The 12,810-nt window shown below is 39.1% G+C and overlaps 2 protein-coding genes across 7 annotated transcripts in view; one reads left to right on the plus strand and one right to left on the minus strand.

Moving 5' to 3' along the window:
* CMSS1 (cms1 ribosomal small subunit homolog) overlaps positions 1 to 12,810 on the plus strand; it is a 247,877-nt gene that overhangs the window by 112,152 nt on the left and 122,915 nt on the right. For 3 of the 4 annotated variants that reach the window (XM_074851973.1, XM_074851954.1, XM_074851963.1), the window contains exon 2: positions 4,484 to 4,639. The exons of the other annotated variant lie outside the window; for it this stretch is intronic. In XM_074851973.1, coding sequence (XP_074708074.1) covers positions 4,484 to 4,639 — 156 coding nt within the window. The remainder of the gene's footprint in view (positions 1 to 4,483; positions 4,640 to 12,810) is intronic. 4 annotated transcript variants of the gene reach the window in all.
* The window catches only part of FILIP1L (filamin A interacting protein 1 like), a 213,601-nt gene that overhangs the window by 110,364 nt on the left and 90,427 nt on the right, over positions 1 to 12,810 (minus strand). For 2 of the 3 annotated variants that reach the window (XM_074851892.1, XM_074851911.1), the window contains exon 3: positions 3,980 to 4,069. The exons of the other annotated variant lie outside the window; for it this stretch is intronic. The gene's annotated coding sequence lies outside the window, so the exon portion shown is untranslated. The remainder of the gene's footprint in view (positions 1 to 3,979; positions 4,070 to 12,810) is intronic. 3 annotated transcript variants of the gene reach the window in all.

The following is a 12,810-nucleotide window of genomic DNA, read 5'->3' on the forward strand; positions in this document are numbered from 1 at the left end:
ATGTAAACAATAGTATACATATTTTAATTTTTGGCTTTGGGAAATATTTTCTTGATTCCTAAGATTCAGTCAGTATTGCTTGCCCTCTAAAGTGGGGGATGTAAGCTAATTGAAAGTCCAGGGCGTTGACTTTGAGGGTGCACCCTTATGCTAAAACAAGAAAGATAAAATTACTGGTAAATGTGCAATTATCAAAAGTTGGTTCTTTTAGGTTTCTGGACCTGGAGAGGCAGGAAGGTTTGACCCTTGCACAGTGTTTCTGAAATGATTTCTTCCTAAATGAATTTTTAATACCTGTTCAGAAATTCAGGCTAGAAGATGGCATCTTGCAACTTACAGATGCTGGGTAGAAGCTCTGGGAGTCTTATGCTGTACATTCCCTGTTGCCTGTGTGCTCTCCAAGCTTGCCTGTAGGTCTGGCTCCTTCGTCATATCATTTGCAGAAATATATTATCTTCAACTTAGAAGGGAGTGGAAAAGTCTACGAAAATGGACAATTTTTTGCCCATTTAGCTAGAGATAATATGTTTGCCTAGTTCTTAGTTGAGCTGTATCAACTCATGTACCTTCTTGTGGCAGACACCAATTGTGGTCAAGATGCCAGAAACAGTGTTACTCCTTACTTTCTCTTTTGCTTTCCACAAAACTTACTTGATTTTCAACACAAAATTGTTCTGTCTATTAAAACATTGACTTAAAATGTATATAATGATCAATTAATTTGAAAATTCTTTGTTGGAAGCAGTGGTTTTTCCTTACTTAAGTTCATCTGTCTCTGTCCTGTGCTAAATAAAATATTTTAAAATCTACCCAAAAATTAACAAAATAAAAACCCAGTCCTGTTAATGTAACACTATATAATTATATCTGCTTAGAGGGAGCATGCCCTAACCACCTTGCTCGTTAATCTGTGGCCCCTTGGGCCTTTAAATATAGTATCCTAACATGCTGCATGCATCTGATGTTTCTGTTTATGGCTTGGGGGAAAAAAAACCAACTTGTTTCATCTCACCTCTGTTACATGAAGTTCAGCTTTCAGGCCTTTTCCATTAGTTGTCCATAACTACGGAATCATGGGGTTTTATAAAGGAGCTACTTGTTGGGTATCACTGGTTATCAGGCTTTAACTCATCAAAAAAGCCAGGCTGTCCTTTGCCAGGTGCAAACAGAACTTCAAGGCAACCTGTAGTTTGACCCTGAGACCCAGCTAGTTTAAAAGAAAGGGAGCAGGAAAAGATCTTCTGCTGACAATGATGATGCCAGGTTGGCGTTAACAATTTATTTAGTTTAGAGCAGCATAATGTTTATTGCAGACATTTTGGTACAGTGTTATGAGGCTATAATTTTATTCTGGAGCCAGGTGATGTGGTTGGAAATGGCTTACTTCTGAGTTTGTGTTTTGCTTGGTTTTTACCGTAAGCAAAATTGAGCTGATTTCTTGTCTGTTGACTCGCTGCTGAGCCTTTATCTTGAGTTATTGTACGCAATAAGGTACGCAGTGGCAGCTTTTTGAAAAGTTGCCATTGGTAAGGAAGCACAGAGGTTGCCCTGCAGACCTGCGCTCACAGGTATAATCTGTTACATGTGGATACGCCCTACCTCAGGTGGGGACAGAAGAAGCCAAAAGCATACAGAGATTTTTTTTGCAAGACAATCAGTTTTGTGAAAGTTTTTTATTTTTTTCAAGCTGAGTTTGTAAATGTTTCCTTAGATCTGATATGCACACTGAAGTGTTACGGTATGATAACAGATGAGCTACGTTGCTTGCTGCCAAAACCCTGCAAAGTGTGACCGGTATGCAGCCGAAGGAGGGACGCTGCTCTTGCTAGACTATGCCAACCTTACTATTGTAACTAAATCATGGTTTCTATCACAAAATCATCACAGTGTCCTTGAAACAAGATGTAGATTCACTGTACAAAAAAGGGGAGGATGTGTGCAACACGTAGTGAAAAAGGGAAGCCGTGGAAATCACATCAGGACAGTTGTGCCGCATGATCACAGTTTCTGTCGCTCATCAGTCTCGTAACTGAGCCATTTTAAAACATACTCCACACTCCCAGTTGCTGTTCTCTCACAGCCTCTTCTGGTGCCTGAGTTGGAGAGATGGCAGTGTGGTGCAGAGTTGTTCTTGTCCCATCAAGAGCTCCTTACACAGTGTGTCAACAAGTAACAAAGAAACTTTGCTTTGGTGATGCGGTAAGTCTGTATCATCATCTTAAAGCTTCTCAAATGGAAACAGCGGGGCCATGCAGTTCAGTGAATTGATGTGGAGTAAATTTACACCATGAGTGGAACTTTCTACTCCATTAAAAAAATTTAACACATTGAACATTTATACAAGTAAAGCTTGTACGCCAGATATCGTCAGTCTGCATCATTATGGCTCTGTCTGTCCTCCCACAGCCAATATAACATGGGTGCAAATTTTGGCTCATTTAATGGAAATATGGGTGATTGATACAGATCAAATTTTTGCTACTGAAAGATTCATTCATGCTAGTGATTGTGCAAATACAGCTTCATAAATGAATTTAAAAGGTTTCTGACAGTCTGCCTGACATGAGACAGCTAGTTTTAAAACATCAGGAAGTTTTGTGAGGGTGCTGGGGCTGGAAGTTTGTTGTGTCGCATTACTAAGTTATGTGCAAGTTCAGAGTACTCTTTGCTTTTCGTACAGGTTTAGTTTAGCTTTATTGGTCCTACTGAGCCACTGGACGGTTTTATTTGCTGAGCCATCTGTGTCTCTGGGAGAATACTGATAAACCCTACTATTTTAAACCTGGATGTCTGTCTCTGTTTTTCAAGCACAATGTCTCTCTTTCTTCTGTGTTCATGTTGTCATCTTGCCTCCCCAGCTCTGTTTGGGCCTGACTGCTGCAAAGGTGGTAACACTTCTCAATTTCACATCATGTGGCCTGTTCATGATCTTTCTCATTTTTGCTCCCATGAAAAGCTTAGTCTGTTATTTCCCTCAGTTAAGCACTTGGAGACTGCTCAGTGGACAGCATTCTGTACCGCCTGAAAAGCTGGTGTTCTTCCAGTGTTCCTGCAAGACTACACTGTTTTGGTGAGGCAGTTAAGGAGTTAAAGGCTTGTAGAGTTTCAAAGAAATGCAGGACAGCTGCTGTAAAGTATCCTTACAATCCTAGCTGACCTCATTCTTGTCAGACAACAGTGATAATATCCAAAAATGGGTGCAAGACAGAAAGTGTTTCAGGAAGGTATGTGTTTCATGCAAAGACATCAGAAACGCGCTCTCTCTTAGGGCCGCTTACCCTAAGATCCATGTTAATTTAAATGGAGCAGTGAAATTCCAGAATGTGTTTACAGTAACATTATTTCAGTCCCAAAAAACATTGCTTGTTGTTCTAGTGTGCAAATGGCAAAAGCAGATGAGTTATCCACTCCACACATTGAATATAATGACAGTGCTGGCTACATGACCCTACTCTTTCAGCATCTGGAGGATTCACATACCTTTTTTATAGTTTTGTTTACTATTTTTAAGGGGGGGCTTTGACTTGAAAAAGTGATACAGGAGAAATACAAATCTACTTACAATATGTTTTCACATTTACTTTACATTCAAAGACTGATTTGATATCTAACAAGCTTTTAAATAGTTTGATCAACTGAGAGAGTTCCTTAGTAAGTAGAACAGAATCCTCGCCCCTGCATTCTATGACTTAAAATTTAAAAGAATTGGATATATGGAGCGATGCCCACTATGTGTAGGAAGTGTGTGAAAGTCTTCCAAATTTTTGCCAGGAAACTAGGAATGGTTTTTGTTTTAAAAAATACAACTTTTTTACTAGTCAGTCTACCAAAATCCGTGGTTTTATCTGCAAAAACTGTCCTGTATGTACAGGTTCCTGTTATTTTCATCTTACTGAAAAATTCATACATGAGAAATGAGTTTATATTTTATCTTTCAGTAGCACCCACTTAAAAACATGCAAATAAAAATAATTCCTACCAGTTCAGAGCTCTTTCACTGACAATTAGGGATATTTTGCCTAAATTTCCTCTTAGTTGTGTCCAGAATTGTCTCTCTTGTAGTATGAATCTGCAATAAAATTGAGAAGTTGATTATGATTTTTTTTTAACAATCATAAGTAAATATTGCTGAAGAGATTTCTTTTTACTTCAGAGGTCCTTATTTCAGCATTAACTTGATAAATTTATATAAAATAATTTATTAAGGGTTAGACTAGATCCAGTAGAGATTCCACCATTCAAAAAATTGCACGTGAATAGCATGCTCTTCTGATTAACTGTTACGAAGTCTAGCAGGTGCCTGTAAGAAAATTAAAACAAACCACTGCCATTTAATCTCTGGTTTCATTTAAAGACTTGTTTCATTTGTGCTTTTTTCTCTATTCTGCTATAGTTTAAAAAATACTAGTTTGTATTGGTAGGGAGTGAGCAAATTCTAGTTGCTAGAACTTACACAGACAATTTAATCTTTGGGAATTCACAGGTTCATGAACCGAGGTCACGGATCTCCAAGGGCCCTTTGGAAAGCGTAGCCCACAGACAGCAGTTACGGGAGGGGAAGGAATGCCCCGGCAGTGATGTTGAATGGTGTACTAGCCACGGGTCATCTTTGTTACGGAGATGTGACCGAGGATCTCAGGTGAGGTGCAAGAGGAGATGAAGGCAGGCTACTGGGAGGAAGGCCTGACTGAAACTGAGCTCAGCCCTGCCACGTGCTGAGGAATGACATGCATATGATCTGTGTTTTTAGAAGATGATCCAAGCACATAACAGAAGAGAAGGGGAAGGAAAATGGGATTATTTGGTCACAGGAAGGCATTTTTTGTTATTTGCTGGTAGCAACTCATTTAATATACACACACAAGTTGTTTCAAACTGAATTATATTTTATATTTGCCTGCTGTTTCTGGAAGTTATTGCCAAGAGTGAAAACCACATAATATATTTCTAGTATTAAACCATCTATTACTGATGGATAATGACAGAGTAGAGGGAGAAGGCACCAGTTAGTCTGGGTTAGCTCATGTGTTCTGGATAACTCTTTCTTGAACTCTTAGATTTCTAAGCTTCCACCAGCCTACGTTGATTTCCAACTGCTTTTTGGATGTGGTCAATTGTCTCTTCTCCCATGTCAGTGTCAGGTAATCTCAAGTACTCCCATACTCAAGTCTTCTCATACTTTTTCAGGTAATGTGCCATTTGATCACTTTTGTATTAGCTATTATAATAAGATAACAAATACTATAAAGACTGTAATAACACCTTTTAACAAAAGAAGCATTTTGGAGTTTTTAAAACTACAGATGCCCTGGGTTCTCACTTACATTTTACGTGTTTTTGCTTTTTAATGTTGCAGGTGCTAAATTTTGGATCTGTAGTGGCCTTCTGATTTAAGCCCCTAATTTTTGACAGTGAAGCATGGAATTCAGTCTCTAAAGTCAAAAAAGGCTTTTGAGAAACTTTCTGTAATTACTGAACAGTTACTGATGAAGTCACAGAAGAGAGATAAAACCAGAATGGTGTTTAGCTAATTGTTGGTTAAAACCATTTGACTATATTAGGAAAGTTTCTGTGAAGTGCTGTGTAAATATGCACTTTACAAAATTATCTAGCATAAAATGTGAGAAAGGATGTTAATCCATCAGTCTGTCCCTTGACTTTTCAAGGTGATCTGTCAAAAAGCATTTAATTAACTCGTTTTCTTGTAACAATGAAGTTAAATGTGTTATTTAAGTTTGGGGTTTTTTTCTTCAAAGTATACTGGGTTAGTTTTGAGTACTAATAAGATGTATGTGAGGAAATCCTGTGCTTCTGCTTCAAAGAAGAGAAAAAAAAAATCTTTTCCTGACTTTCAGTATAGCACAGTTAGATACTTTATGGTCCTTTTTTTTGTATTTGGTCAGAGCAGGGGGTAATAAAACAATACTACATGTGAATTGGTGCACTTGCTAAGACCAGTGACTTGTCCAGTACACTAAATCCCCAAGGAAATGATTGCAGGTTCTCAGGGATTTCTTGCAAGAATTCAGCCCTTCAAGCAGGGAGAAGGGAAACTTTTTACATAGCTTTCACAAATACTTGAGTCATACTAAGATAATATAATGCTTCTTGACCCATTGTCAGAGGATTTTATTTAAGAACCAAATAGCTCTCTACTATTTTGAGTCACTCTTTGAGTAATGGCTTGCAGCAAGTTTTATTTTTGGCTTTCTGTTGCTTTTCTGGCAACTGTAGAGAGGTCTGTTCCATGTCTCACCCCTGTCCAAAATGTGGTGGGTTTCTTTTCAGTTCATAATTCCTGCCAGGTCTGTGACTGTCCTTTTTTGATCTCGGTGTATTCTGGTCTTTCTCATTCATCCAGCTGAAGCACTCCTGTAGGCATTTACGTCTCCATCAGATATATAGAAGAATTTGACACCTGATTTGGTAATCTGAAAGAAACTAAAACCAAACTGTTGTGACTGTCCCCTTCAAAGGCTGTTCCATGGTGCACATGGAACATCAAGGAAGACAATGTCTTACTGCTTAGAAAGTTCTGTTTGAAAATCTCTGGACTTCTTCATTTTTTTTTTTTTTTTGTTTAAATCATTGTAACTAAGGAATTGAGATTTTTGTTGAATTCCTGTTTTAACCTTTGTTAGAGCTGCATGAATGGTTTGAAGATGTTAATTTTGTGAGTGGCTATATGTGAATGTAGAAATGCTCAAAATGGCAACACACTGCTGTCTCTTGCATTCTTGGAAGGACACCTACATACGCCTTAATAAACAAGCTGAAATATTGAAGTATATAGAGTGCATGAAAGTCCTGCTTCCTCGAAGTGGTAAAGGTAGGTAGTGTTTCGAAGGAGCAAGGCTGTATTTGCGATGGTTAGACATGCCTTCCCTTGAATTAACGTCCCGAAGTCACTCAGTGTTGTTGCCTCTCTCCACATCTGTAGCTTGTTTATGTGCTCTTTTAAGTACAAGTTGTACAAACTTCTGTTGACCAGCTTTTTGTTACCATAGTTTTACAGTCACTTTAAGAAAACTATTTGCGTTGCACCAGTAGCAGTTTGGTAGGAGTTGTTTGTGCTCTGCACTGACTTGTTGCCCTTCATTAAGAGGGTGCAGCCTGATGCTTCTGAGCCTGTTTCTGCTCTGCTAAAGGGGGTAGTGACACTGCCCTGCTTTGGTCAAGCACCCTTCTGACTGAGAGGTGAATGAGCAAGTAGACCCTTCTTTTTAATGGTCCCAAGAGAGCTCAAAATACAAACTGCACCAAGGCCTGCAATCTCTGAGGGAGATTTAAGGCAATCCTGCTGGGATTTGATTCTACGGCTGAGTCATTTCAGCTTGTGTTTTGATCCATTAATAAACCCTTGTCACTCTACTGCTATTGCCTTTTGTTATAGTCATTACATTCCTCTGGAGTCTTTATAGCCATTGTCTGTTTTGTTTCTTTGTTGTTGTTTTCCCTCACTAGGGATAGATTTTTAAGTTGGCAGAAGGTATCAAATTCAGTTCCCACCACTGGAAAACTCTGTTTTCTGTGGGGCATATAACAGCCATGGAAGCTCCACTGCACGCTCCCTTGGGAAAGTGCAGCCTCCTGGGGAAGGTGTTTATACTTCATCTTCCCATCCCAGCAGCCTCGCTACAGTAAGTGTACGGCGTCAGCGGGTTGTGGGAGTGCCTCCTCCTTGCCTTTCTACAGCCTCTGCTGGCAAAGGGCACGTGTATGCTACTTCCAAGTTGTGAGGAAATTTTTAAGACCGTTTTTAGATGCGGACATGGAAGAAAGTAGTGTAACAGAGCAAGCAATAGGGAAGGACCTCTAAGGACCAGATGTGCTGTGGGATACTCAAGACTGTGGAAAGCTCTTTTCACCTTTTCATGTGCGTGTAGAGGCACACACAGTCTCACCCCATGGGACAGATACGTTAGGTATTTGAAAGAGTTTCTGGGAGCTTTGGCATTCTGCTGAGAGTGCGTGGGTCGCTTGGAACAGACTGATGGCTTTCTCAGAGGGGACAAAGGTCAGTTTAAAATTCTTAGGTATACTATGTAATGCAAGCTATTGGCAGATTTGGAAGATATCCTTGATGTCTTCATCAGGGAAGAAGGCCTTTTTTTTCAAGAGAAAGCTCTGGATGCAGAGTGGGAAGAGTAGTATTTGCTAGGTATGTCTGAAATGTGTTTGTTTTTAAAGCCACCATTAAATTAGGCGTATGCTGTGAGCCTGGCTTGTACTCATCAGGGTAGGGAAAGATGGAATCTGTTGTTTGAGTGCAGGTTTTCCCCAGAGTGCTCATATACACTATAGAATATGCATTAAGCTGTTGGCATTCTATCTCTAAATCTTTTCTTTGGTTTCAGAAGGTCTTAAATTAAAAAAGAACAAACCAGACACCCTCAGTCCTCCCAAAATAAACCAAAGTTGTGAAACTGTCCTTAACACCTTTGCTGAATGAAGCACAAACAGATCACTCTTGCCAACCTACCATTTTCTGGCAAACCCTATCCATCTATGTAGGGGCTCTCCTGAGAGATATTTCACTGTTGCCCACATAGTCTTTAGGTGACTTTCAAAAAACTGCTGAGAAAGGAAATAGTTGTAAAACAGATTACTGCCTATTTCAGATTTGGGATTACTCGTGTCTTTCTGTATATGACATTGAGCAACTATCAGGGACAAAACAGTTTTTTGCTTCTCTCAAGTCAATGCTGGCTTTAAAGCAAGAAGCCAGGAAAGGAACATGCCCATTTACATAAATTGAGAAAATGTTCAAAACGTCTTGATTTAAATTTTAATGAGAGATTCAGGCCTACTGTCGTGCAACGACAGAGAGGTTTTCCAAATGGGTGTCAGAAGATAAATATTGTATTTTCTTTGTTATTTTGCATTCCACTAATATTTTGATGTATTAACATTTTAGCTATAAAATTAGTAATATTTTGTATGTTACTTTTAATATTGAGAAAGGGATGCTATGAATAATCAGCAAGAACAAAATGATTAGCTGTTTTCAGCTGAGGTGACACATTTAGGTATTAGTAGCTCATGTGCAGCCATTGTAGTGGGCCAAAGACAAAGGAGAAAAGGAGAAGATAAAATAGTTTTTTCTGACTTTGCTTTTCAACGTCTAGAGCTTTGCTTTATGATGGAAAGGAGACATGCAACTGTCGTTTAAAGTAATGAAGCTAAGAAATCAATTGGGGAGTTCACAGGATGGATGCTAAGATGAAATGAGAGGAAAGTGAGGGAAGAGGGAGTGTTCTTTGAGAAGGAATCATTAAGAAAACAGGCAGCCTTCTTAGGAAGACTTAGAAGCAGATGAAGTCATGAGAACCTGAACAGAACCCCCTAAGCAGTGGCGTTTCTGTATGCTTAGGGAGACTTCAGCACACGTTTGCTGTGGGTGCTCTTCTGAGAATTACTACTGTGAAATGGCTCTTGTGGACTTTTTTTTTTTTAATGCAGTAGCTGCTGCTACCTGCACCCCTTGCATGTTTTGGGTGATAGTTTTCTTTGCTTCAAGAAACTTAAGGATAATTACATTCTGCTTTTAAAGTAATCTGCAGGGGTTTTTGTTTGCTTCAGAGCGAATGGAAGTGATCTGCCCTTCCTTCAAATGACCGTTACTTTTTTGAGATGTTTAAGGTGAAATAGCCATATATGGTATTTTAAATGGTAGCTACATTTATTAAAGTGATTGATAGCAATCCAGAGTGAGTAATAATTTTTAAAAGAAACTCTGAAATTTTCCATTTTTCTCTTGCCCCAGTATTTCCCCTTGTCCTGCTTAATTTAGTGGAGTAAGCAAGATACCTGGCTGGGACATGAATCTTCCCTAACAGTACACTCTGTACTCACTGTACAATGGATTCACAACTCTGTGCTGTAAAAGATGTTTAAAAACATCTAGACTAATGTGGAAATTACGTAACCGTGATGAAAACTTCAAAAGAAGGCTTGGGGTTTTTTTTTCCTCTTTACTTTGTTTAGGTACATGTTGGGGCTGGTTCTTTATCCATGTGCTCTTGCGTATCCTTCGTATTTGTACTCTCAATAACTGGTTCATCAGGAACTTTTAACGAAGTATGCAGGCTCACGGTGGGAAGATACCTTCTCTCGTTTTGGTTTTCCTTTTTCTTAGTTTTCTTGTTCTTCTAGGGTGTGGCTCATACCAAAAAGAAGTTTAGGTTGGTCTTTCCTTTTTTTGACCTGCCAAAGGGTTTGTTCTGTTAGCGTTGCTTTGCTCCCTGTAAATCAGACATTCTTCTTGGGCTGCGTCAGGTTACTAATGACATGATTAATGCAGGAAGGGTAGAGAAGGATGACGTAGTGGCTCATGCAAAGTTTACCTGAGAATTATCTGTAGCTTTCTACTGTTTAGTGTCTGTGTGAGTCATGGCCTGAAGCCCTGCCATTCCCTGTTCTTCAGCTGGGCAAGATCACACTTACCTCATTCTATGTATGCATTTCTCCCTTTCCTGCCAGATCTGATTAGAAGCACTTTTGTTTTAAACTCTATGTTTATGAAACATTAAATAAGCTTTTTACAGATAGCTGACCATAATGCTAAATGAAAAGCACTATTAGATATCTGTGGTCCAGGCAGCTTTAGAAACTTTCTCTGTCTTTACGTGAATTCTGATTTTTATCAACTAAAGTCTTTTTCAAGTTCATGGGTTTAGCAATGATAGCGTTATGACATTAGTAAGCTTTGCAACAGGACCATGAGTCAGTTGCTGTCTGTCAGTAAAGCCTCCTGTTTCTTCTTGTGTATTTTCCCAGCTTCAAGTTTACAAAATACAAGTGGCAAGTTTGCGATGCTGTCTGCAGGTTTTGAAACTTCCCTGGGCTGCAGGTCCAACTGTTCCCATCAAATTCGGTCTACCTATTTGATTCTTAAATGGAGCAGCCAGGAAACTGATCTTACTGCTCAAGAAGACATGTGAGCATGTTCTCTGACACACTTTGAAGCCCTGCTCATTCCCTTGTTGTGGCCTGGCTGACTGGAGCTCTTTTGTACCTGAAGATCAGCATTTGTTTGCTATTTGTGTATGTGTGCCCTTTAACTACAGGTTTGTCATAGAATGTCTCTAACGATGTTCCACTAAACTTGCTAGAAAGTGTGCTGTTAAAGGCTCTCAAGTCTGTCTTAGGAGACCAGAAGGAAAACAGTGTAGAATTTGCAAAAAACCCTGATTATTTTTTTCAAGATTCCTTTGTTTTCTCTGTAAAACTGTCACGAAGTCTTCGGCATCCTTCAGGACTTCAGCTTTCCTCAACTAGAACTGTCTTCTGTGTGTGTGCTGCTCAGTCTGAATTATCTTTGCAAAAAGTGCTTAATGTTTAACAGTAGAAGGTTATGCTGAAAACAAGCTATCATTTTCCAGCCAGCTCGTATCTCACAACCTGCCAAAGCCTATATCAGGAACACGATGTGTGGGAAAAAGTTTTAAAATGATAGACAGAAAAATGTCTTGTGGGAAACCTAAAATGCCATGAGACTCATTCTGTTAGTAAAGAATGTTTTTACAAACGCAGCATCATCCCCCTTTTTGACATTTTCAAAAATGAAAGCTTAAGAGCGTAACATTTGTGCGGAATGTAAACAACCTTGATACTTAGATAAGTGACATTTCTTGGAAATAACATTCCCTTAAGAGAAAAGAATGGTCAAAGTGAATAATTAGCCAGAAAAAAAACCCAACTTATTTCTGTAAGGCGTACCTCTCAAGTACTTTAGTAAAGGCCATACTGATGCCTGAGGTAAAATCTTATATGCACTTTCTGATTATATTTTGCAAACATATCTTAAAGGAAAACAAACTCATCCTGTGATCTGCTAGTCTCAAAAGGTGCGTTAGATGAGTAAATTCTTAATGTAAACATATAATTATAAAATCTTTTTTTAAAAAAAAAGTTCCCTAATGCAACATGGAGCACATTTTGCATGCATTGCAGTATATGCTAAGGAAGTGAACGATTATAATTACACAGATGCCTGAATGAGGATGGCAAAAGTTCATGTCCAGCTTAATGTTGTCTGTATTTCATTTTGCTGCTTTTAAAGGAACTGTTTACATAAAAGAGTAACATAGAATTCATTCAGTGAGTCAGTGTTTAAGCAAAAATCAAGTGTATTGTTTGACACGTGCCTTTATGTAAGCTGTGTATCTAGAATCTGTCTTTCAGCTTGAGCAGTGAAATGGTATTTCTGGCTTTTGTTTTCTTCTGGCTAAATAGCCAGTGCCTTGGCTGTAGAACTGATTTGCTCTTCATCTAAACACCTCTTCTGCATTTTCAACTAGAAAATGAATCAAAACATAAAAGTTTCTTTTTCAGAATTAAAAGGCACTGAATGAAGTAGAAATGAAAAAAGAAGCTGTCTTTAAACAAGTTCTGTAAAATCTGTATCTTCACTTCTGCAGGCTTATGAGGCAGGACATGGCCTGCCCTCCAGTTCATGTCAGGTTGTAGTTGCCTCTTGCTGCTCAAAGCAGCAAACAGTCTGTGGAGAGAGATCAGGCTCTGCTGGCTCCTCAGCTCAGCCAAAATCCCGAGTCCAGAGGAAGCTCCGATGGAGGCAGGGAACAGATGTGGGCAGCAGTGTCCTGGCTCAGGTGGCCTGATAACAAGTGTACCGAGCCAAAATAACTCAGTAGGTTAAATGGCCAGAATATAGTTCATAGTCTTTATTTATTGGGCTACTTAAATCTAGATTTACCTGAGGATTAATGTGACTTTTGCACATGCTTTTCTTGGGTTGGCATTTGTGGTGTGTGGTGCTGCAGGTCACCATTTGTTTCTGTATGCAGC

The sequence above is a fragment of the Strix uralensis genome, chromosome 2 (assembly GCF_047716275.1).
Source record: "Strix uralensis isolate ZFMK-TIS-50842 chromosome 2, bStrUra1, whole genome shotgun sequence".
Taxonomy (NCBI): Eukaryota; Metazoa; Chordata; class Aves; order Strigiformes; family Strigidae; genus Strix; species Strix uralensis.